A 26,636-nucleotide genomic window follows, 5' to 3' on the forward strand; every position below is an offset into this window, starting at 1 on the left:
GTAGGCGGCACAAGGAGGCTTTAAGCGGCGGGGACAGGCTGGGGGGTGGATCGGGAAGCTTGAAGCCTCCCAGCGCTGCTTACCCAGGTCGTTCCCGGACTTCCAGAAGTCCGGGAACGGCCGGGGTAGGCGGCGCGGAGAGGCTTCAAGCTCCCCGGTCCACCCCCCAGCCTGTCTCCGATGCCGGTAGCCTCCCCCGCTGCCTACCCAGGCTGTTCTCGGACACCTAGGTGTCCGAGAACGGGCTGGGTAGGCGGCGCGGGGAGGCTTCAAGCATCGGGGACAGGCTGGGGGGTGAATCGGGGAGCTTGAAGCCTCTCCGCGCTGCTTACCTAGGCTGTTCCGGGACTTCTGGAAGTCCGGGAACGACCTGGGTAAGCAGCGCTGGGAGGCTTCAAGCTTCCCGATCCACCCCCCAGCCTGTCCCCGGAGCTCGGAAGGGAATTGTCGGCAGGGGACGGTGGCTTCAGGGTCCTTCCGAGGCCGCAGCCCACTGCCGACATTTTCCCCCAGCTGAGCGCGGGGCTTGGATCCGAGCCGCGGCGGCTACCCCAGCCATGGCCGGACTCTAGGGAGTCCAGCCATGGCTGAGGTAGCCGCCGTGGGTAAGATCCAAGCCGCGGGGGGAGAGAGAAAACCGGATAATCCGTTCCAATTGGAACGGATTAACTGGTTTTCAATGCATTCCTATGGGAAATGGTGCTTCACATAATGATGTTTTCACATAACGTTTTTTTTTCTGGAACCAATTAACATCGTTATGCGAGGCACCACTGTACACTGTATTTTCAGGGCCTTCTCTGCTTTTCAGAGAAGTCCCAGCTGACTTTGTACAGTGGGGTCTTGACTTGAGAACTTAATCCGTAATGGAAGGCGGTTCTCAAGTAAAAAAGTCTGTAGGTCAAGTCTCCATTGACCTACAGTGCATTGAAAACCGATTAATCCCATAACAGGCCGTTTTTGTTCCATTTTGGTTTTTTTCTGGTCTGTAAGTCAATTCTCAGGCGGCAAGTCAAATCTAAATTTTGCGGCCAGAGAAGTCTGTAACTCAAAAAGTCTGTAAGTCAAGCTGTCTGTAAGTCAAGGGTCCACTGTATTGCTTTCAATAAAAGTGAACTTTGGTTCAGCTGTTTGCATCTTGCCTGATCCCTTTGCCGGAGACCAAATTAGGAAACGGAATTTGGCCCTTAACATGGTGTTCCCCCAAATAAAATAAGCAAAGTGAATGACAGTCCAACAGGGAAGTTTATTCCAACAGCTCTGGCAATTCTTGAAACGTCCTTTCAAGGCCATAAATGGCTTGTGAGGAGAAAACAACAATTGCTTCCTGCATTGATTCAGCACAAGAACCAAACCTATATGGAGCTGTGGTGATTAGCCATCGCTTTCAGCTGCAGTCTCTGAATGATTCCCTTCAAACATCCTGGTCTCAGCTAAGCCCTCAACTGAACCACCACAAGAACACTCACAGAGAGAGAAGTAAGTAACAAGAATGCAGTAAGATCAAGAAAGTTCCTGAGATGCTTATTAGGTAAAGGTAAAGGTTCCCCTTGACATTTTTAGTCCAGTTGTGTCCGACTCTAGGGGGCGGTGCTCATCCCCATCTCCAAGCTGTAGAGCCAGTGCTTGTCTGAAGACTGTTTCCGTTGCCACGTGGCCAGCGTGACTAGGGAAAAAGAGGTTACTTACCTGTAACTTTGGTTCTTCGAGTGGTTCTCTGTGAATTCACACTAATGGGTTAATCTGCGCTTGCGCAGAAGGCCTCGGAACATTCTAGAGCTTAAAGTAACACTTTTGGCTCCGCCCCCCAGGACCTCATGGTCCGCCCGCCCTAACAGCCACTCAGTTTCCCAAATTCCGCTGCTGTTCTAAAGGCGAGACAGCCGTGACGGAAAGTGGGGAGGACGGGGGGCCGTGTGAATTCACAGAGAACCACTCGAAGAACCAAAGTTACAGGTAAGTAACCTCTTTTTCTTCTTCGTGGTCTCTGTGAAATCACACTAATGGGTGACTAGCAAGCTTACCTCTGAAAGGAGGAGGGAAACGTCACGGCAGCACAGCCGACAGGACAGCCCGACCAAACCTCGCATCCTCCTTGGCTCGCAGGTCGAGTCTGTAGTGAGATGCAAACGTGGAAGGCGTGGACCACGTGGCGGCTTTACAAACGTCCTGTAAGGGGACTCCACGGAGAAAGGCTGTGGAGGCCGCAACAGCCCTAGTAGAATGGGCTTTAACAGACGCCGGGAGAGGCTTCTTAGCCAGTTCATAGGCCAGGCGGATGACCTGAACTATCCATCTGGACACAGTTTGTGGAGACACTTCTCGACCCCTATGGGGTTGCTGATGAGAGACAAACAGGTGCTTGGGGAGACGAAACGAGGAAGTCCTTTGAACATAAAAGGCTAACGCCCGACGGACGTCGAGTAGATGAAGAGATTTCTCAACCGGAGAAGAAAGTTGGGGAAAAAAGGTTGGTAGGATTATAGGTTGTTTAACATGAAAGTCCGTGGTGACTTTGGGTAAAAAGGACACGTCAGGGTACAAGACCACCTTGTCTCGGAAAAATTGTAAGAAAGGTGGGTCGGTCCTCAAGGCAGCCAATTCTGAGGCCCTTCTGGCCGATGTAATAGCGACCAAGAAAACCACCTTAAGGGTAAGGAGGCGTTCCGAAACCGTAGCAAGTGGTTCAAATGGTGGTTTTGAGAGACAGTTTAAGACTGTATGAAGGGACCACTGAGGAATTGGATTGATTGTAGGTGGACGAAGGCGTACAACCCCTCGAAGAAAACGTTTTATCTTCGTATGTCTGAATAGAAGAGCACTATCCGTCTCCGGTGGTTGATGGGCTATGATGGCGGAGAGGTAAACTTTGAGAGTCGAATGAGAAAGGTTCATCTGGAAAAGGTAAGCCAGAAACTGTAGAACAGCATGGAGCGTAGTAGGCGACGCGGGCAGTCGACGAGAAGTGGTGAACTTCAGAAAGGCCTTCCACTTGCTCTCGTACAGGGTATCAGTGGACGGTTTACGACAATGGGCGAGGACGTGAGCTACCGTGGGACTATCCTCCAGGCGGTGAGGTGGAGCGACTGCACATCCGGGTGGTAAGTTGTCCCTTCGTTCTGGGTCAGCATATGAGGAAGGTAAGGTAGCCTGACGTACTCTGTCGCCCTCGAGATGAGCCTCGCGAACCACGGTTGGCGTGGCCAGAATGGAGCAATCAGAATGGCGTTCGCATTGTCGTCGCAAACCTTCACCAGTGTTCTCAGTAGGAGGGGAAACGGTGGAAACATGTAAAGAAAGTGGTTGCTCCACGCCACCATCAGAGCGTCGCCATGCGAGTTCGGACCGTGACCGCCCCTGGAGAGGAAGATGGGGCATTTGGTGTTGAGGTGGGTGGCGAAAGCATCCACCATAAGGGTTCCCCATCGCTCGCAGAGTATTAGGAACACCGCCTGGTCCAGCACCCATTCGTGCATGGTGACAGCAGTCCTGCTGAGCCGATCCGCAAGTATGTTGTTGTGAGTGGAAATGTATACAGCGGATGGAAAGACATGATGTTGGAGACACCACTCCCATAGCTGGACAGCAAGATACAGGAGGGAGAAAGAGTGAGTACCTCCCTGTTTGTTGACATACGCGACAGCCGTCGTGTTGTCCGAGACTACTTGAAGAGCTGTGCCCTTGATAATGGGCAGAAACGCCCGGCAGGCCTTGAAGATGGCTAGGAGTTCTCGATTGTTGATGTGCAAGGCAAGCTCCTTTGGAGACCATCGATCGTGGACTTGCAGGCCGCAACAGTGAGCACCCCAGCCAATGTCGCTGGCGTCCGTCGTGATGCGAGTTCGTAGGACAATAGGGGCAAACGGGCGTCCCATGAACAGATTGCCCGGGTTGACCCACCACTTCAGTTGCTCTGACAACTCCTTTGACACCAAGAGTTTCTTCATGGGGGAGTCCCAGAGAGGGTCGAAAAGTGACAGGAGCCACACCTGTAGCGAACGAAGTTTGAGCCTCACATGAGGGATGACTGAAGTGGTGGAGGCCATCAGGCCCAACAGCTTCTGAGCAGTGTGAGAGATGACATGATGAAGCGGGCGAAATTTCTCGATGAGAACAGCCATCTTTTGCGCTCTCTCCTGAGGCATGAACGCCCGCCCGGCCCGAGCGTCTAGGGTGGCGCCTATGTAAGTAGCAACCAGCGAAGGGACAAGGACAGACTTCTTGTAGTTTACCTGCAGTCCAAGAGTCTTGAGGAGGCGGAGGACGGTAAGAGTGTGACGTTCTGCCTGAAGCTTGGAGTGTGCAACCAGTAGCCAGTCGTCTATGTATGGAAAGATGGCTATGCCCTTGGTTCTCAGGAAAGCTGCCACCGGGGCCATACATTTCGTAAAGACTCTGGGCGCGGTGGAAAGTCCAAAAGGCAGAGCGGAGAATTCGTAGCACTTTGATCCCAGCGAAAAACGCAGGAAGTGACGATGATCGTGTCTTATGTTTATGTGGAAATAGGCGTCGCTGAGGTCTATGACCACGAACCAGTCGCCTTGTCGCAGGAGGGGTAGAATTCTCTCCAAGGTTACCATCCGGAAACGGCGATAGACGATGAACTTGTTGAGGCGCCTGAGGTCTAAAATAGGACGAAAGGAGTCGTCCCTCTTTGGCACTACAAAATACCTGGAGAAAAAACCAGGATTGGCAGGATTTGGGAACACCCTGGTTATTGCGTGCTTTCGCAACAGGGTGGCTACTTCTTGCTTTAGGGGATCGGACGGGGGGTGAGGACCAGGCGGGAGGGAGGTGTTTCTAAAAATTCTATCGCATAACCGTTTGCGATGATAGAAAGGACCCACTTGTCTGAAGTGATGATAGACCAATTGGAGAGGAAAGGAGACAAGCGGGTGGCGCAGGAAGGAGAAGAAATGCCTGTAGAGCAGTCAAAGGCCCTGTTTGTTCTTGCGGTCGACCTTTTTGAAGGAAGAACGTATCTTGTGTCGTTGGTCATGTCTAGTGGTGTAGCCGGAAGAGGGAGAGTACCTCTGTTTGGAAGGATAGGATCTCCCTGGTTGCGTAGTTGGGTAGAAGGATGGACACTTCCATGGGTAGCGTTGTTTGTAGAATGGCTGAGCGGCATAGGATCTGGCAGCCTTTTTAGCCTCATGGAGACCCTTCAGAATCTCGTCCGTTTTAGGGTCAAAGAGACCCGAACCGTCAAAGGGGAGGTCAAGGATACGGGCCTTAGAATCTTCAGGAATCGCCGCAGATTTAAGCCATGCCTGCCTCCTCATGGCGACACCCGTCATTAGATTATGCGACGCAGCATCCAAAATATGACGGACCGTGACCCGTTCCTGACGAATGAGTTGTGAGGCCTCCTGATGAAGAGAGAGGCCCCTAGGTTGCAGCTCATCAGGTGCAGCTTGTAAGGATGGTAAGGCCAAGTCCCATAAGTGTTGGTGGTATGCCGCCATGGCGGCCACATAATTAGCAGCCCTCACAATTAGAGATGAAAAGGCATATGAACGCCGGCCAAATATGTCCATTTTCCTCCCATCCTTGTTATTCGGGGATGCGGCTGATGCAGGCCGGAACTTAGACTGGGCGACGTCCACGATCAGGGAATTAGGGGCGGGATGCTTTACAAGGAAGTCCAGCTCAGATCCCTGAATCCGGTACAAATTTTCTACCCGTCTGGACATTTGGGGGGTAGAACAAGGTTTGTCCCAAGGCTGTTTAAGGGTTCGTAGTAGCGACGGAATGAACGCCAGACGCATGGGCAGGTTCTGATCCTCATCTATGTCGCCATAAACCTTGTCGGGGACCATTTCTGGTGGTCTCTCGACAGGAAGTTCCAAGGCGCAGGCTATTCTATGTATTAATTGGGAATAGCTGGGAAAATCGGCTGCGGGAGAAACCGGGTTCTTATCGATAATGGCAGAGTCTGGAGTGTTATCATTAGGAGCAGATGCATCCGAAAATGAGTCTTCCGATGATGAATCGTCGGGATGGTCAGAAGGTAGGGATGGGGGGAATGGGAGTTCCGGCATGGGAAAAACGGGGGCCGGTATCTGTTTGCCCTTTTTCTTGGGGCGTTTCTTGCCCTTCGGTCCGGTATCGGTACCGTGTCCTGTACCATGTCCGGTATCGGGGTCGGTGTCGGTATCGAGGAGATCCAACTGAAAGGAGTCAGAATCAGAAGAAGCGTGGCGTCGTTTCTTCTTGCGTGGCTTAGACGGTACCGGATCATGAGGACGCTTACGTTTCGGGGGCACAGCGTCGGTACCGAATGGCGCGGTACCGACATCGGTACCGATTGTAGCACGACGCGGGATACCGCTCGGTATCGGAACTGGAGGGCGCGCCCGGTCCGCGGTAGTAGCCCGTTGCTTGGACTTCCTTAGGGACGAGGGCTCTTCCGGTACCGACCGAAGCCCTTTCACCCCGGTATCGGGGAATGACGGTACCGACTGTGATGAGATGGGTTTTTGAGTTAAAATCTTTTAAGGCATATGGGTTTTGTAATTAAGAAATGAGCCAGAGAGGTTCCACCTTGTTTCTTTGTATACAGTAACTTTGCTATGCTGACAGGTTGTTTTCTAGGCGAGCAGAGAGGATGTTATTCTGAAAGCCTGAGGAAGGACTCGGTGTGATTAGATGGGAATTGTTGTGACTCTTTGATAAACCACAGTAAACCCAAATAACATCTGGTGTGGTATGGGAAAGAAATCATGTGATGCAACAGGACTGTTTGCCTAGTAACGAACTCTGATTGGATGACATCGTGGGAAGGTGCGATAAGCCCTTGCCAGTTACTCTTGAAAAAGGAACTTTTTGCCTATGGACATTGTCTTTCGAAGACCGACCTTTCAGTCATTCGTGACCTACTCTTCAGCTATTTGGGACTCACCCTAATGTCTTTCGAGACGGACTGGTGGCCTACCTACATGGACTGGTTCCTATGCTTTGCTGGATTACTTTTGGACTTATGGGATTTTTCCTAAGGACTGTGCATGGACTATTTTCTATGGACTGTTACCTATGGAATATTCTTTATGGACTTCTTTTCTTGGAATACTCCATATGGACTATACTCTTGGACTTTTCTAAGGATAATGGGACTTTTATTGAATCTTTCTTTTTAGTACAGGATTCTTGTTCTACAGGATCACTGTGGACTATAGCCTTTTAATAACCTACTTGGATTATTTTGTTTTACTAATGAATTACTGGACTGGAACTGTTTTTATTCTTTTTAATGGCTTTTTGTGTTTTTGTAAGGTTTTTGAACACTTTTCTATTTTTCATGTTTTCTTTGCCTCACTACATCTTTGTAACTAAGCAGCACAATGCTAGTTTATTTGCTTTGGTTTAATTTGGCTTTGATACTTAGTAACATGCTTATTCTTTAATAAAATAAAGATTATAAAACTCAATTGGTTTCCTGAACAGTACACTTGTCATAGGGTCACCTGAGAGTACTGCCTCGGCCTAGCTTACTTAGAGTCCTGTCAGTGGTGCAAGTTAAGTCTAAGGACTACAAAGCCCACTTGACCTTTTCATAATAATATCTAAGAGTACCAGGGTGTTCTTATGTGGGCAGACCTGCGAGAAGGAGTGTTGTATCAAGGCTAGCTGAGTTTGGACTCACTCAGCCCATTTTAGCATGTGCAAACTCCTGATTGCTCTCTGTTCAGGCTTACACGTGTGTTTTCGGACCCGTGTTTGCTGGCACCGACGGGGCGTGCCGGTGTCTGTCTCCCTCGGTATCGCGGGCTGACGGTACCGACAGTACCGAGAAATCGGAGGAATCCGATGAAGAGGAAGAGGAGTCTGACGAGGAACTCCACACAGCCAGGCTGTATAGAAGCCGCGGGTCATAAAGCTTTTGCATCTGTTTCCGCCATTTCTTCAAGTAACCCTTAGAGAGTTTAAGTGGAGCGGCTCTGTCTTCCATAGTCCCATGCCTCTTAGGTTTCTTGGGGCGAACATGTCCAGCCCCGTGGGGGGAGACCTTCGGTCCCGAGGGGCTCGGAGACCGGGAATCTCCAGAGGCTGTTTCCAAATGCCTCGTTTTAGCCTTTCTCTTCCTCTGAGGGGATGGGAAGAGAGGCATATCCGGCGTATCGACTGGCGGTGGTAATGAGGCTGGGGAAGAAGCTGGCGACGAGGCCTGCGACGGAATTTCAATAGGAGATTGAGGGGTAAGAGCAGGCAAGGAGGGCGACGGTTGGAGTTGAGGCGTGGCCGCAGGGGAGGGCGGAGGAGGAATGGCGGCCGTGGCCTGACTTTTAGGAGGCTTGGATTTTTTGGAAGCCTTCTTGGTAGACGTAGTCGGCTTACTATTGCCCTTGGTCTTAGGGCCGGGTAAAGGACCCGAATCTGCAGGCGCAGAGGTAGTCGCCATAGTAGGTGCAGTTAGGGATTTCTCCCAAAGCGCTGCCCGAAGACGTTGCTCTCTAAGTCTCAAGCCCTGCCGAGTAAACCTTTCACAATGGCGGCAGGTCTGGGGGACGTGTGACTCCCCAAGGCAAAATAAACAATAACGATGGCCGTCTGTCGATGGGATCTTTTTAGAACAGGCGGCACAGCTTTTAAAGTAACTTTCGGTGAAGAAGGTGCCTTGGAGGCCATAAAAGAAAAAAGGCGGGAAAAACAGTCTCAGAAAAATAAGGGGGAAAAAGTAGGGGAGAGAGGGAAACCCCTCACACAAAGTCCAAAAACTCCCCTAATAATAAGATAAAGTAAAGTACTTCCCTTGATGAATGAAAAACGGAGCCAAATCTAAGAATCTTCCAGATCTTTCCACTATTTCACGGAGCTCTAGCTAGGAGACCTAACTGCAGCAGTGGAAAAAATGGAACTGAGTGGCTGTTAGGGCGGGCGGACCATGAGGTCCTGGGGGGCGGAGCCAAAAGTGTTACTTTAAGCTATAGAATGTTCCGAGGCCTTCTGCGCAAGTGCAGATTAACCCATTAGTGTGATTTCACAGAGACCACGAAGAAGAACACCGTTTTACCTTCCCACCGAGGGATTTGCATGCTAGGTTGGCGAGGAACTGGGACAAAGCGATGGGAGCTCACTCCGTCGCGTGGATTTGATCTTACGACTGCTGGTCTTCTGACCCTGCAGCACAGAGGCTTATGCGGTTTAGCCCACAGTGGTGGGCATCACTGCATATTAGGCAGTGGCAAAAAGGAATTGAGGGAGGACAGAGGCTCCAAGAAGCAATGTGGGAGGATGGGGCATCTAACAATCTCTCCTTATCTATGCTCTGGAAGGTTCCAAGGACTCACACATGTGTGGAAGTTAACACATCTGTGTGCATTCACAGAGATCACAAAGAAGAATTTAAAAGTACTCAGATGCCTCTTATCTTCCAGGGACAAATAAGACCACAGTGCCTGCTAAATCTAATATATATGTGAGAAAAGTACAATGACAGACATGTTTTATTATTTGAGACAGCAATCCTTCTAAATACAGTACATGCTAGTTATACTACATAGTTTGATCTTCAGAGTTTGTCACCACATCACTGCAACGGAATTATGAAGTGCCCATCATGAAAGAATTTGAGCTGTTCCAGTCAGTCAGACTGTTTCAGCATCCTTCATCTGGGCCCTAAATTCAGCCAAAATATAGGATGAATGAATCAACAGACATATTGCATCAGTTGGTGGAAGAACAAGCCCTGAATGACTGCTTGCCTTACCTTTCATGATCTGGCTGAGTGCATGACTTCTCCGATCCACCCCAATCTTCTCCCACTGGCCTGTGGTGTCAAGATAGTGGGTGGCGATAACCGTCGGTGTCATTCTCATCATATTCTCCTCCCCGTTGCCAGAAGGGGTTATGATGAGATGTTGCAGTTTGGTCCCATCAATTAAGTCTTCAACAATATGAGTCACAGGGTTGCCTAATCACACACACAGAGATGCTAAGATGTCAATTTGGGTGCAGAAAGGGAAAAAAAATCTGATCTTGTATTTCTACTATGATGTCCACAAATCACACAGCGTGGCTAGTAAATTTAGGAAGCTGCAGTCCCTCCGCACCCCCCCCCAAAAATCCAGTTGGATAGTTCAGTGAGTTGGGAAACCGGCTGCAGAGGTTAGGAGTTCAATTCCCCATGGTCCTTCCCAGAAGAACCAGCCTGTATGGCCTTGGGAAAACTGTGCAGTCCCAGAATATCTCCAGAGGAAGGAAATGGTACATTACTTCCGAGTACCTAGAAAACTCAGAAAATAGTCACCAGAAGACTTGATGGTGCGCACACTCACAAAAAAGTCCAAAAAGTATTTTTCCAAACTCTGGGGTCACTGTACCTGTGGGAGTGCTTTTGTCCATCTTTGCACTCAATGCACTGAGTTGCAGGAAACATTGCTGCCCCAGTTGACCTGGAGGTGTTCTTTGATCCTGCTGACACCCACAGTCCTAGAGTTCTGCACTTTAAAGGAAAAAGCACTTGCCTTGGAGACTAATTTGGGTCTCAGGTTCTGTGCCAAGAACAATATCATCTAAATCCTTGGCTTTGACTTCCACTTTTTGAACTCCTCCTGGGGAAAAAAAGAATACAAAAAGGGAACACAACAAAGCCCTTTAGCACTGCTTTATGGAGAAACAATGCAGCATTTATGAGGATGCAATTTCTGCTCCACCATATGTACAAAGGAAGATATAGTAAATGGCTGAGATAATGCTATTGAAGTAGCCCATGTCTGATCAATAATAGTCTATTCATTTTAACATTTTAAATTTCTTTGAACTTTAAATTTCATACAATCCATAATTTTAAATTGTGCAACATTCTGATACCAATAAATGAAAAAAGAAAGTTTAATGGTGGTGACCCAGAGGTCAGAAACAGTGGCTGGAATCTTGTTCGACAGCTACACAAATGATGTGACTTTCAGAAGCAAAGTGTCATAAGTTAAGAAATCTCCATAGACCATATCTGTGGCACACTGAGTTGTCTGTCTCACTACGCAACAGAAAATGCCTGCGGAGATTTCTTAACTTATGGTTTTTCACTTCCAAAATTTAACATGATTGTCCAAGTGCACCAAGAGAATTTCAGGCAGTGTTTTCAGGGAGTTCTAAATGTTATCTCACTGTTTTCTCAGTGTTACTGCTCATAATGCTGGCTCTGAGTCCATTTTCTGTTTAGCATAGAGATTTATTCTTTGTAAAATGTTGTAGGAGATTAGTGGCAAAAGATGGCAAGCATCACCTATAAGGATGAGCCGGTGTACATGGCCCAGATGTTGTGGACTACATGATTGGGTCCTTTAATAGTTTTTCCAATGAAGACGGGGGTGGGGGAGTTAGTATTTCAGTCTACATCCAAGTATAGGCCTTCCATCCAGGGAGGCCAGGGAATTATCACTGTCCAGAATGGTTGCCAGTGAAGCATCTGAGTGGTTTTAACTGGAAAATGTAGGTCACAACCAGCAGCACTTCCTTGTTAACACCTCTGGCTGTACAGACAACCCGAGAAGAATACTCACCAGCAACGACGCACCTCGCAACAAAGATACAGACACAGGAACCAGACTATACCTGGAGAAGACGTGCCCTGCTGTCCATGGAACCTTATGCCAAATGGAGCTTCATAGTCTTTGAGGAGCTGAAGAACTCTGTGTTGCTTTTGCTGCAAGAGACTAACATGGCTACTCCTGAGGGAGCAACAAAGGGAAGCACAGGAGAAGGATACAGATTAAAGGTACTACTTGCCTTTTCCTTGTGTAGCTGGATCCAGTTCAATGACCGTCACAAGCTTCCTCTGCAGTCCTTCAGGCTGGTAAAGAAGAACATACAGGAATTATGAGTTTGACTACAGAAAAAAATTACTTAAAGAGGCAGGAAAGAACAACTCAGAATGACATCGGGTGGACTTTCTGGCACAAATGCAATGTAGTTCAGTAATGTATTCATGCCTGAGGGTGACGAAGGTTTAGCTTAGACCCACAGATTACAGTAGCTACATCATCACAGCTAAGAATCTCTCCTCTTTAGGTGGGAGGCATCTACACGTAGGACCCCTTTATGGGCTTGGACATCCCCAAAGTCTCCAGTCACACATCCCTGGCGTTTTACCATCAATGTTCTGGTATACTAAGAGAAACCATGAAGACAGGAAACAGCTTTTCGAAATTCTCTCTAGTCCTTATGAAACAGTTTCCACGTTAGAAGGATGACCTAAGGCTCTTTGGTATTGAAGGAAGATGATCCAAACAGTGCATCTCACTCCACCATCCCACATACAGACCATCCAGGGGACACAATCCAGCAGCAAGTATTAATTAAGAACTGTGGAAGAGTACTGCTGAGGCTTCTTCTTCATTTTCTTCATTACTATTATTTAATTACAAACAGCACAATCTTGTTCCAGATTTTATATTAATTCCAGTGTACAACTACAGTATTCATATGATTTTTCAGCTAATAATGACTACACAGCATTTGCAAACATAAGGTTACACTGCAGTTATTCAAGCAAAGGAGACTAAATCTACCATTCAGTAACTGGAATGTGCAAAGTGTTTGCCAGCAGCTCCCATTTGTTTAGTTCTGTATTCCCACTTTCTGGGTGTCTTGAGTGAAATCCTGATCCCAGATAAGTACAGTGGCTGCATCAGTTACAGAAGGCTAAGTCAAGAGGTATGCAAATCTCAGAGGCATTCAACAGGACTAGTCTAGTTGGGAGTAACAGTTTGCTTTGTTCCTTGAATTGCAACTCCCATCATCTCCATCCCAACATGTTAACCAGAGATGACAATCCAGAAGCCATGGAAGGTCAATTCATACACTAGAATTTGGCATAAAGTTCATTTTAAAAGTCCACTTCCAGCAATAAACGTTGAATGCCTTTGGGCAGAAGATGTAAGAGGGAGAGATAAAAACCCCTCCCATGGGGCTACCTAAGGCATTACATCAACTGGAAGATTGATTGCATCCATCCACTGAGTTTTTAATTCTAATGATTGCTGATCACCACTGTTTCTAGGAGGAAAAATATAAACTAGCTCACCCTCCATATCCTGCCCCAGTCATCCTGCTCCTTGCCCCTGCCAAAGCCCCAGTCCCCAAGCCTGACAAGAACAATCACAACCAGCAAACCCCGCCACAGCAGCAGATCCCACCTGCTTGTGCAGAAGCCAAGGGATAGGCAACTGAGCGAGGCTGAGGACATGGAGATGGAAGGCTCATTTGAGCCAAGGCCCTAAACTGAGCCACATGAAGGAGCCAGGCAGCTCCAGAGGAGGCAAAGAAAACCTCACCAAGGGTGCAGGAACACCAGCATAGACTTAAGACAAGAGAGTCCAAAATGAAACAAGACTGAATGCTAGAATATGAGACTCCCAGGATGGAAAGACCTCAAGCAGGTACTGGGGAAGAGCAAAGGACAAATACAAATAGCTCCATTGCTAATTATGCCATTAGATTAAAGCTGAAACGACATCTAGGGACTGACATGCACAGGAGGGAAAGGACAGTCCAATCTGTACGACACACACAACTGGAACATGGGACAGCAGGAGTATGGATCAAGGTACACTGGGAATTGTAAAGCAAGACAAGGGACAAATACACACTGCACTACTTGGGGCCGGTGACCTAAAGTGGACTCGAATGGGATCTTTTCAGTCCAACAACTACAAAGTGTTCTGCTCTGGAAAAGACGAATTCAGGAGAAATGTAGTGGCTCTAACACTGAGGCAAGATGTAGCACAGGCAGTCAGGGACCATAATAAAAAGTCTGACTAAATAATATCTGTGGGAAACCTATCAACATAACTATTATTCAAGTCTATGCTTCAACTACATGCACTAAAGATGAAACTGAAACTTTTTATGCAAGTGTTTAGGAAGAAATTGATCACAGACCAAAACAAGACGTTGCGATACCATACCTAACTGGAGCACAAAAATAGGGAATAAAGGAGAACCAAATGTTGCTAGAAAAATTGAGCTAGGAGATAAAAATGAAGCAGGACAATGACTCAGAGTTCTGCAAAACCAATAATCTGTTTATCACAGATACATTCTTCAAGCAACCAAACATGTGGCTGAACATGTGGACATCACCAGACAGTCAATATGGAGATCAAATGGACTGTATACAGTATTTGGAAGCAGGAGATGAAGAAGCTGGATTCTCTCTGCCAAAACAAGACCAGGAGTAGACTGTGGTACTGATCATGAACTATTAATATCCCACATTAGAGTAAAGTGGAAAAAGAACACTAAAAGAATCATCGTGCCAAAATATAATTTAAACAACAGTCCACATAAGGAATAGATTCACATTACTAAAGGCAACTGACCATGAACCAGAAGACCTGTGGATTGAGATATTCTTAGGGAAGAAAGCAAAAATATCTGGATGGATGATGGAAGAAGCCCTCAAAATTGTAAAGAACAGGTGAAAATCAAAAGGTGACAGAAATAGGGTCAGAACTCTGAATGCAGTGCTTCAGCAACTGTCACACAGAGACAAAGAGAACTATTACAATAGCCAGTGCAAAGAAACAGAGGAGAAAAACAAAAACAAAAACAGAAAAGGTGGGGAAGAGATCTAGAATGTCTATGAAATCAAAGGAAAATGTAAGCCCAGTTTATGAATGCTAAATGACACACATTATCTGACCAGGAGAAAATGAGGAGAACGTGGAAGCTGTATACTGAAGATCTATAGAGTACAGAAGAGATAAAAGAATGACAGATTCCTTTGATGAGAAATCTGATGATGCAGAACCTGCAGTTCTGGCTAGTAGCATGAAAACTGCACTAGGAAGAAAGAAATTCCTCAGGAGTAGATAGAATACCAATAGAACCATTTCAAGGCACAAAGACTGAAGCTGTCAAAATATGCCAACAAATATAGAAACAAAACAATGGCCCAAAGACTGACAATGTTCAATATGCATTCCAATCCCCAAGAAAGGAGATGCCAAGGAGTGCAATAACTATAGGGATCAAATTTCCCATGCAAGCAAAGTGATGCTCAAAATGTTGCAACCAAGGATTTTACCTTATATAGAGTGAAGAAAAGCCTGATCTTCAAACCAGATTCTTAAAAGGATGAAGCATTCAAGATCATATTGCAAATGTCCACTAGAGTACACCACTGGATTTCAGAAAATGAACAGTCTATGCTTTATAGACTGCTAGGATAAAACCTTTAACTATATGGATCAAGAGAAACTATGGGTTGTTCTGAATGAAATAGGTATCCTTCAGTACTTGATTGTCCTGATGTATAACCTCTATTGTAAACAAGAACATAGAGAGAGAATGGCTTCTTATAGGCAAAAGTGTCAGACCAGAGTGCATTTTACCCACTTATTTTTTCAGTCTACACAGAACACATCATATGGAAAGCCCGACTAGATTCAGATGAAGAGTGAAAACTGGTGGAAGAAAGATCAATAATTAAAGATATGGAGATGATACCACCCTATTGGCAGAAAATGGCAATGACTTGATATGAATTTTAGTGAAACTGAAAGAAGAAAATGCCAAAGGAGGACTACAGTTCAATCATCATCATCATCATCAAAAACTCCAGACACAATCAAAATTATAAAAACATTGACTGGTATTATATAACAAATCCCCTTCATGGATTGCTGCCTTGTTGTGGCGAAGGGGCTTGAGTAACTCAGAGAAGCTATCGGCTATGCTGTGCAGGGACACCCAAGATGGACAGATCATAGTGGAGAGTTCTGACTAAACGCAATCCACCTGGAGTAGGAATTGGCAAGCCACTCCAGTCTCCTTGCCAAGAAAACCCCATAAGCAGAAACAAAATGCTAAAAGATATGATGCTGGAAGAAGGCATCCAACATGCTACTGAGGAAGAGCAGAGGACAAGTGCCAGTAGCTCCCAAGCTAATGAAGTGGTTGGGCCAAAGCCAAAAGGATGCTCAGCTGTGGATGTGCCTGGAAGTGAAAGGAAAGTCTGATGCTGCAAAGAAAAGTACTGCATAGAAACCTGGAATGTAAGATCTATGAACCTTGGTAAGCTGGATGTGGTGAAACAGGAGATGGCAAGAATAAACATTGACATCCTGGGCGTCAGTGAACTAAAATGGACAGGAATGGGCAAATTCAATTCAGATGATTATCATATCTACTATTCTGGGCAAGAATCTCATAGAATGAATGGAGTAGCCCTCATAGTCAACAAAAGAGTGGGAAAAACTGTAATGGGATATAATCTCAAAAATGACAGAATGATTTCAATACGAATCCAAGGCAGACCTTTCAACATCACAGTAACCCAAGTTTATGCACCAACCACCAATGCTGAGGAGACTGAAATTGACCAATTTTATGACCTACAACACCTTCTAGAACTGACATCAAAGAAAGATGTTCTTCTCATTCTAGGGGATTGGAATGCTAAAGTAGGGAGTCAAGGGATAAAAGGAACAACAGGGAAGTTTGGCCTTGGAATTCAAAACGAAGCAGGGCAAAGGCTAATAGAGTTTTGTCAAGAGAACAAGCTGGTCATCACAGACACTCTTTTCCAACAACACAAGAGGTGACTCTACACATGGAAATCACCAGATGGGCAATACCAAAATCAGATTGATTATATTCTCTGCAGCCAAAAATGGAGAACCAGGGGTCTCAAACCCGTGGCCCGCCAGATGATAGTTTGTGGCCCCCGCCTTGCCCCCCCGAAGCGCCCACACATCCTCTGCTGTCAAGAGTCAAAAACAGCCTCGCCTCACTCGCCAGCTCTCTCCCAAGACAGCACCTCTCGTACCCTCCATCCGGAACTGCAGCCTGCCAGCCAGCCAGCCTGTCTGCTGGCTGGCAGGCTGCAGTTCCGGATGGAGGGTGCAAAAGGCACTGTCTTGGGGGAGAGCCAGCGAGTGAGGCGCGCTGCCAGGCCTTTACCCTCGTGCACCCGAATCACTGCCGAGCGGTGCCTGAGAGTGGAGCCTACTTCCGGCCTGTCATCAAAGAGCGCCTCCAAGCCACCAACAGCAGATGCCGCTGCCGCCTCTTCCAGGGAAGCGGCTCTCTGGCTCTCTTTCTCTCTTGGCACCCCCAGCACCAGGCCTGCCAGCGGCCACCTAAGCTTCCTTCTCCTCCTCCTCCTCTTCATCCTGCTTCAGCCACCTCGGCTCTGGAGGCTCCCTGGGCTTGCCTCGCAAAGTTTGCTCCTCTGTCATGGTGGGGGTAGCTGCTGCTGCTGAGTGTAGCTTTTTTTGAGGGGGGCCCTCAGAGGAAGGTTGCCAGACGGGGTGTGTGTGTTTGTGTGTGTGTTTGTTTGTTTATTTGTGTGCATGCACACATGTGCACCTGTGGAGGGGTGCCCCATTCTGTTTAATTTTGCAGGTACTGATGGGGGCTTTTCTCCTTTAGCAAGGCGAATTCTATGAGGGTATTTTTTAAAATTTTATGTCGTGCCCTCTTCCCCCCCCCCCCGCTAGGCAGTCACTGGCACTCCCTCAAGCTCCTCTTCTTCGTCCTGCTGCTGCTGGTGGAGGTAGTGAATAAGGAGCTGGAGGGGGTCGTGACCGGGCAACGAGAGCTCGCACGCCCCTCCTCCTCCTCCTCGGAGCCCCAGCCGGGCTAAGGAAACTCCTGAGTGGCTTCCTTGGGCTCTTGCTCCACTTGGCAGAAAATCTGATGCGGCCCAGCCTCACCCAGACTCTGCTTCCAGCAGCCCCCAGGTAAATTGAGTTTGAGACCCCTGCTCTATAAAGTCAGCAAAAACAAGACCTGGAGCTGATTGTGGCTCTGATCATCAGCTTCTCATAGCAAAATTCAAGCTTAAACTGAAGAGAGTAGGAAAAACCACTGGGCTACTCAGGTATAATCTAAAACAAATCCCTTATGAATACACAGTGGAAGTGAAGAACAGATTTAAGGAACTAGATTTGGTGGACAGAGTGCCTGAAGAACTTTGGATAGAGGCTCGTAACATTGTACAGGAGGCAGCAACAAAAACCATCCCAAAGAAAAGGAAATGCAAGAAAGCAAAGTGGTTGTCCAACGAGGCCTTACAAATAGCAGAGAAGAGAAGGGAAACAAAATGTAAGGGAGATAGGGAAAGTCACAGAAAACTGAATGCAGACTTCCAAAGAATAGCAAGGGGAGACAAGAGGGTCTTCTTAAATGAACAATGCAAAGAAATAGAGTAAAATAATAGAAAAGGAAAAACCAGAGATCTGTTCAGGAAAACTGGAGATATTAAAGGAACATTTTGTGCAAAGATGGACATGATAAAGGGCAAAAATGGGAGGGACCTAAGAGAAGCAGAAAATATCAAGAAGAGGTGGCAAGAATACACAAAGGAATTATATGAGAAAGATTTGGATATCCCGGACAACCCAGATAGTGTGGCTGCTGACCTTGAGTCAGACATCCTGGAGAGTGAAGTCGTGGGCCTTAGAAAGCATGTCTAACAACAAGGCCAGTGAAGGTGATGTCATTCCAGTTGAACTATTTAAAATCTTAAAAGATGACGCTGTTAAGGTGCTACATTCAATATGCCAGCAAGTTTACATCCCAAACCCAAAGAAGGACAGTGCCAAAGAATGCTCCAACTACCGTAAAATTACACTCATTTCACATGATAGCAAGGTTATGCTCAAAATTCTCCAAAGTAGGCTTCAGCAGTATGTGGACTGATAACTCCCAGAAGTACAAGCTGGATTTCGAAGGGGCAGAGGAACCAGAGACCAAAATGCTAACATGCGCTGGATTATGGAGAAAGCCAGAGAGTTCCTGAAAAACATCTGCTTCTGCTTCATTGACTGTGCAAAAGCCTTTGACTATGTGGACCACAGCAAACTATGGCAAGTCCTTAAAGAAATGGGAGTGCCTCACCACCTTATCTATCTCTTGAGAAATCTATATGTGGGACAGGAAGCAACAGTTAGAACTGGATATGGAACAACTGATTGGTTCAAAATTGGGAAAGGAGTACAACAAGGCCGCATATTGTTCCCTGGCTTATTTAACTTCTATGCAGAATACATCATGCAGAAGGCCAGACTGGAGGAATCCCAAACTGGAATTAAGATTGCCGGAAGAAATATCAACAACCTCCGATATGCAGATGATACCACTCTGATGGCAGAAAGTGAAGAGGAATTAAAGAACCTCTTAATGAGGGTGAAAGAGGAGAGTGCAAACATGGTCTGAAGCTCAACATCAAAAAAACTAAGATCATGGCCACTGGTCCCATCACCTCCTGGCAAATAGAAATTGAAGAGATGGAGGCAGTGACAGATTTTACTTTCTTGGGCTCCATGATCACTGCAGACGGGGATAGCAGCCATGAAATTAAAAGACGCCTGCTTCTCGGGAGGAAAGCGATGACAAACCTAGACAGCATCTTAAAAAGCAGAGACATCACTTTGCCAATGAAGGTCCTAATAGTCAAAGCTATGGCTTTTCCAGTAGCAATGTGAGAAATGGACCATAACGAAAGCTGACCGCCGAAGAATTGATGCTTTTGAATTGTGGTGTTGGAGGAGGCTCTTGAGAGTCCCCTGGATTGCAAGGAGAACAAACCTATAAATTCTGAAGGAAATCAACCCTTCAGGACAGATCCTGAAGCTGAGTCTCCAATACTTTGGCCATCTCATGAGAAGAGAAGACTCCCTGGAAAAGGCTCTGATGTTGGGAAAACGTGAAGGCAAGAGGAGAAGGGGACGACAGAGGATGAGATGGTTGGACAGTGTCATCGAAGCTACCAACATGAATTTGACCCAACTCTGGGAGGCAGTGGAAGACGGGAGAGCCAGGCGTGCTTTGGTCCATGGGATCACAAAGAGTCAGAGACAACTAAACAACTAAACAACAACAACATAACAAATACAAGTTGTAACCAAAAACCTGTTAAATAACACAATATGTATGCTGTTCTTAATATTGCCATTTTTTAAAAGCTCTGATGGTGTGATTTCTGAGATTTGCAACTGCTTATACTTCTGTGTGAAATTTCCTGATTTTGTTTCCAAAGCCCCAATGACTACGGGGACCACTGAAGTGTGTTTCTTCCACAGGCAAGATGTTTCGTTTGCCAGGTCTCTGTACTTTGTATTCTTGAAGGCTTTCATGGCCGGGATCTGATGGTTGTTGTGGGTTTTTTGGGCTCTTTGGCCGTGTTCTGAAGGTTGTTCTTCCTGACGTTTCACCAGTCTCTGTGGCCAGCATCTTCAGAGGACAGAGTTCCTACTCCAGTCCTCTGAAGATGCCGGCCACAGAGACTGGCGAAACATCAGGAAGAACCACCTTCAGAACACGGCCAAAGAGCCCAAAAAACCTGCAACAACCATCTCTGTACTTTGTTAGTTTTTCTAATTCTTTATTTTCAACTCTGACATCCCCTGGAATTCAATGTCAAGGATCCAGGCATTTCTTCATTCTATTACTACTATGTCTGGTGTGTTATGTTCAAGGTGTCTAGAAGTTTGGATCCCCACAAGATCAACCTTATGTTTCCTTAGGTTTTTGGAGGCTGGCAAGTTATAATTTTGCATAATGACCAGTGCACTAACTTTGCCACTCTGTGATGTTTAACTTTGTAATCTGTTTATGCAATCTTTGGACATTCACAGATGAGGTGTGACACAGTTTCATCTTTTTCTTGGCAGAGTCAAAATAAAGAATTGGAATAAAGAAGTCTAGGTCTTTATGCAGACTCTGTTGTTTCAGGTTTCTTCAGAGCACATGGCTTGTTACATACCACAGCCTTCAGCTTCTTCTTCACACCATCAGACACCATCGTACCCCAGACAGATGCTTTAACCTCAATGTAATGGATCCCCACTTCCAGTGGGACAATCACTATTGGCATTGCCCAGGATGACTGCTGTGTCATTTGAATCTCCTGTCGGTAGCGTTGCTTGGCAGTGGAAGCGCTGCAGAAAGCAGGGTTGTGCATCAGCTCCACCCGCACCTGAGGAGAAAAAGAGAAAGGGGTGATTAGGAACATTGTCTTGCCAATGTGAAAAATTGTGAACAAGGAAGCATAGAGCTCCTGTCTTTGGGTCAGGAAAAAAGGAGTTGACAGGTTCATTTTTATGATCAAAAGGAAGAACCATAATTATTATCATTATCATTATCGTTGTTGTTCTTGTTTTTGTTCTTGTTGTTGTAGTTGTGATGATGATGATGATGATGATGATGATGATGATGATGATGATGATGCCACATTTCTCCCAACAAGGGACCCAAAGTGGCTTGCATTAAAATTCACACAATTTAAAAATAAAATAAATTAAATATTAAAAGATAAATTAAACAATATATGATTTAAAATATAACTAAAAGATTAAAACATGAAAACATGAAAAGATTAAAATTATCTGCTAAAATGGGGTTCAGGGTTTCAGTTGTAGTTGTTAAAATCCTGCCTGAAGAGATGGGTCTTGTGCTTCTTTTGGAAGGATAAAAGGGAAGGGGCCATCTTGATCTCCCAAGGGAGAGTGTTCCATAGATATGCTTCCACTGGTCAAATGCACTCCTGGCCACTGTCGAGAGCTGGGCATCCAAGGTTAGGGATGAATCAAGGAGTACACCCAAGCTGCGGACCTGAGTTTTCGGGGGGAGTGTGACCTCATCCAGCACAGGTAGTATCCCTATTCCCTCATCTGCCTTCTGACTAACCAGGAGCACCTCTGTCTTGTCTGGATTAAGTTTCAGTTTGTTTGCCCTCATCCAGCCTGTTACTGATGGCAGGCACTGGTTTAGAGTGAAGAGTTTAGAGTTGAGTGTCATCCTCATATTGGTGACACCGAACCCCAAAGCTCCAGACAACAGTGGTTTCATGTAGATGTTTAAAAGCATGGGTGACAAAGGAGAACCCTGAGGAATGCCACAGGCCAATGGCCAGGGCATTGAGTAAGAGAGTCACCCAGCACCACCTTCAGAGTTCTCCCCTCCAGGAAGGACTAGAGCCACTGTAAAACAGTGCCTCTGAGTCCCATCCCAGAGACACGGCCCAGAAGAAGACCATGGTCGATGGTATCAAAAGCCACTGGGAGGTCCAGCAGAACCAACAAGGACACACTCCCTCTGTCCAGTTCCCAGCATAGCTCATCCACCAAGGTGACCAAAGCTGTCTCTGGTCAATATTTTGTTCTTTTGGTGGGGCATGTAGTAAGCCCCTGACCACTTGAAACAACTCCACTGGACAACTTTGTGCAGATCCAATGGTAGCCACTGCCACGGATTAGGCCTTCAAATGGGCTCTAGCCCGTGTTCAGTCAGATTCACTCTGAGTTTTCCGCCATCGTCACTCTGGTCTCTGTCCCACTTGTTTCATCATTGTTAGCTCCCTGGTGAACATGGAGCTTGCCTGGCTCTACTTCGTGGGAGAGGACACTTAGGAACGATTGTGTCCACCACCCTGGCCATTTCCCCATTCCAGAGATCAGCCAGAGCTTCAACAGGATCGCCTGCCCAGGCAACAGAAAACTCCTTTTTAAGGGAAGTACTCTCAGATCCCCTCTAGCAACTAGTTCCCACATCACTCTGTGAAAATATCTTTTAAAACAGGGGTCCCCAATCCCCAGTACACAACCCAGCAGTGGTCCGCAACCTAGGCAGGACCAGACCACGGTCACACATCTCCTGCCCCCGTGCATGCATGCAACACCCACACCCACCCCACCCCCATAGTTGGGAAAAGGTTGGGGACCACTGTTTTAAAAGACAAAAGACAAACAAAACAGCATGCTCCCTGCCACAAATGACTGACACAAAAATAGCACAAAATCTGAAAAAGGCCTGTCAAAATGCCCCTAAAATTTTTTTAAAGTTATCTTTCACAGTAATGTGACAATGTTACTCATTGTATCAAAAATTAACTTTCTGACCACTTGGTATGTTATTTATGAAATGTAATTTAATTACACCTTCCTTGCCCAAAGGAGTGATTACTCACATATAACTTACATTACATATAACTGTTTACTTCCAGGATCTTTCCCTATGGCCTCTCAGATGATTGTTTTCCAGAATCCAATGGAATCCCTAGGAATACATTTCCAGAATCCCAATTATGAATGCTAATCAGAATCTCAAAGCTTACCCTGATATCCTGATTCCCATAGTTGTAGAGGACAGCCTGAATCTCCACCTGCTCATTCCTCACTACCGAGTAAGGCACCCGCAGATCAATGAAGAATTTCTTCATTACCTTTATTTCATAAGGGTCAGCCACACAGATACCTGCCAAGGAGATCAAGAGGGAAGGAAGCAGGATCAGAAGAATCCATGGCACCTGCACATCAGACTTTCTTATTCAGAAAGTCTCTTCAGTGTGAAAATCGCTTCAAGGGGGCAGACTGCAGTCCAGCATTACTTCCCTAGTCCAGTCTTCAGATTCCCCCCACCATGAGCTTTACCTTTCGTTTCGGAAATGCTCACAGCCAGCACCTCCCAGGTTGTGATGGAATCTTTCAAGTAAAAAGACACGCTCTTGGATGAGATCCTATGTACAATGAGAAAGGTATTGTGCCATGTATAAGGGAGACTGTTTACAGTAGAAACCCACTATTTATATGCATTGGTATATTGTTTATGGTTAATTTTTATTTTTATTGTTACTATTATTTTTCTCTTCGTTTATTGATTTATTTGTACTAAGTTAATTTTGTCTATTATCTTTCCCTTTCCTTTTCTTTTCCTCCCTTTTTTCCCCTTTCCTCCCTCCCTCCCTCCCTCCTCCCTCTGATGGAATGGAAGGCCTGCCCTCCCAGCGAGGGCCCCCAAAATATTTCTGTGGTCACAGGTAGAGGTAGATATGGCATGGCCCCAGTCCCTACTCGTGTAAGAAGAACGATGGACAGATGTCTGAAGGCTGTCCACTGTTCTGAGCCTGGGGCCACCCCTCAATATCGAGGCAGCCAAATCAGTCATCCTTCCACTCTACGCCTGGTGTTGTTGAATGCCAGGTCTGTCGCCAATAAGGCCCAGGTGATTTATGACCTTATCCTGGAAGAGGACGCAGACCTGGCCTGCATAACCGAAACATGGATAGGCGGAGAGGGGGGTCCTCCCCTAGCACTCATCTGTCCGCCCGGTTATGCCTTCCAACACCAGGGTAGACTGGAAGGTCGGGGGAGGGGAGTCGCCATTGTCTATAAATCCATCTTGGAGGTTACTAGGCGCTCCTCGGTGGTAAAGCCGGGTCTGGAGGCCCTCCACGTGTCGATTGGGGCTAGGGATGGTATTGGGATCTTGCTGGGTTACCGTGCTCCCCGCGACCCAGCCATTTCCCTACCGGAGCTGGTGGACTTTGTCTCCGCGGCACTGTTGGGTTCCCCGAAGCTGCTGGTTTTGGGGGACTTCAAAAAACAGCACCGTACCTTACCAGGCAGCCTTCTCTGATCACACACTCTAACTGCCAGGGCGAAAGAGCTACAAAGAAGCAGCCTTGTGGCCACCTACAGTTAGCAATTTGAATTTCCCACCTTTTCCCCCTACCTTTCTCTGTTCAGAAGTGGAAGCTCCGGTCGCAAGTAGAAGGAAAATTTTGCAACCGGAGCTGGTCGTAACTTGAAATGGTCGTCAGTAGGGATGTTCGTAAGTTGAGGCACCACTGTATATGCGTATCTAGAATTCACCCACTTTTATTCCACAACAGCAAACCAGTGAAGCAAAGGAATCTCCTTCTCAGTGGCACACATGGCATCCAGCAAAATCCAATAGGCAAAAGCAAAGAGCAATATCGTATCGCCAGCTCACAGCTTCCTGTCTCCCTTTCCATTTTCCTTGTCTTTGTACAGACGAAGGGGAAGAGTAGACAGGTGGTGCATTATAATTGAGCAAATGCTTCCCATTTCCCATGGAACATGAAGAGAAAACCATTGGCCCCATTCAGGATCTCTCCCTTTCCTTTGTTTTAGGATGGTCTGGAATGGGAAACCCTAGAGCAAAGGCTTCCTCAAACCCCAGAACCTGTAACATGTTCTACATGGGGCTGCCTTTGAAGAGAGCTCAGAAACTCCAGCTGGTTCAAAATGCAGCAGCCAGACTATAGTGGAGTCTCGACCTATAGTACTTTTCAACCTACGTCCAGCTCCAGCTGGAAAATTTTGGATCGACTTGCGGCTGGAGCTTCAACGTACAGTCGAAAAAGGTAGGGAAAAGGGGTGGGAAATTCAAACTGTTGGTGGTGAAGAGGCTGCTTCTTTAGCTCTTTTGCCCCAACAGTTTGGAAAAGGGAGGGAGCCGGGCAGTGGGGGAGAAAGGCAGGAGCCGATCTGGCCTTCCTCCCCCACTGGGCAGCTTCTCTGCTGCTGAAACCACCATCGGGCCAGCCCTTTGGGAGAAACTGAGTGGGGTGGAAGAAAGGCAGGAGCCGATCCGGTCTTTCTCCCCCACCGTGAGGCTTCTCCCAAAGCGCTGCGCCCGATGGAGGTTTCAGCAGCGGAGAAGCCTCGTGGTGGGAGAGAAAGACCGGATCGGCTCCTGCCTTTCTTCCCCGCTGCCCAGCTTCTCTCAAAGGGTTAGCCCGATGGTGGTTTCAGCAGTGGAGAAGCTGCCAGGTGGAGGAGAAAGGCCAGATCGGCTCCTGCCTTTCTCCCCCACTGGGCAGCTTCTCAGCTGCTGAAACTAGCATCGAGCGCAGCACTTTGGGAGAAGCCTTGCCGTGGGGGAGAAAGACCGGATCGGCTCCTGCCTTTCTTCCCCGCCACCCGGCTTCTCCCAAAGGGCTGCCCTGATGGTGGTTTCAGCAGCTGAGAAGCTGTCCGGTAGGGGAGAAAGGCCTAGAACGGATTAATGGGTTTTCAATGCATTCCTGTGGGGAATGCATTTTTGACCTACGGACACAATTCCAATATGGATTAAGTCCATAGGTTGAGACTCCACTGTACTTACTGATTGGGGACAATTATAGGACAAGAAGCGGAAGCCGGAGTCAAAACACAGATCTGAGGGAAACAGAAACAAGCAGAGAAGCTTGGAAATCAGAAAAATAAACAGGTGTGTGGCTGAAAGCCAAAAAGAAACAGTGTATTCTGCAAGGAGCTCAGGCAGGGTGCCTGGAATAACAAAACTAGCAAAGCAAGCCTAGGGTAGGCTGTCTAAGCTACGAAGTATCTCTCCCTAGCACAGAGAAAAAAATTAGGTCCCTTTTAAAACAAGGCTTGTGTTTTGAATCTGAGAACACAGATAAGCCATGCCTCCTAAGAGAGGAAAAAAGTTAACAATGGAGGTACCTGAAGGACAAGTGTTACCTCACGAAGAGGAAAGTACTCTTGAGGTAGCTGAGCAGGAGGATGCTACTCAGGAGGAGGAGGGTGATGCCTCAAAGGGAGGAGGAGAAGGAGAAGCTACTCTAACCTCCCAAGAATTTCAAAAGTGGAAATGGGAAAGAGAATTTCAATTAAGGCAATTAGCCCTGGAACAAGAAAAAGAAAAGATGAGGGCTGAGTTAGCAGCAAAAGAAAGGGCAGAAGCCAGGCGGGCAGATGCAGAGGCCAGAGAAAGGGCTGAAGCCAGACAATTAGCCATGGAGCAAGAAAAGATGAGGGCTGAGGCAGAAGCCAGAGAAAGAGAAATGGCCATGAGGGAAAAGGAGATGGAACATCAATTGTGAATGAGACAATTGGAAATAACAACCTTAAATAAGAATAATAACAATTCAGCAAGTGAAG

The 26,636-nt window shown here is 46.9% G+C and overlaps 1 protein-coding gene across 3 annotated transcripts in view; it reads right to left on the bottom strand.

Moving 5' to 3' along the window:
• LOC110071225 (A.superbus venom factor 1) overlaps positions 1-26,636 on the bottom strand; it is a 139,371-nt gene that overhangs the window by 57,933 nt on the left and 54,802 nt on the right. For all 3 annotated transcript variants that reach the window (XM_078386612.1, XM_078386614.1, XM_078386613.1), the window contains 6 exons: positions 23,379-23,464; positions 23,063-23,202; positions 20,714-20,926; positions 11,728-11,791; positions 10,464-10,550; positions 9,707-9,910 (listed from right to left, as the gene is read on the bottom strand). In XM_078386612.1, the coding sequence (XP_078242738.1) occupies positions 9,707-9,910; positions 10,464-10,550; positions 11,728-11,791; positions 20,714-20,926; positions 23,063-23,202; positions 23,379-23,464 (794 nt within the window). The remainder of the gene's footprint in view (positions 1-9,706; positions 9,911-10,463; positions 10,551-11,727; positions 11,792-20,713; positions 20,927-23,062; positions 23,203-23,378; positions 23,465-26,636) is intronic.

The sequence above is a fragment of the Pogona vitticeps genome, chromosome 2 (genome assembly GCF_051106095.1).
Source record: "Pogona vitticeps strain Pit_001003342236 chromosome 2, PviZW2.1, whole genome shotgun sequence".
NCBI classification, from domain to species: Eukaryota; Metazoa; Chordata; class Lepidosauria; order Squamata; family Agamidae; genus Pogona; species Pogona vitticeps.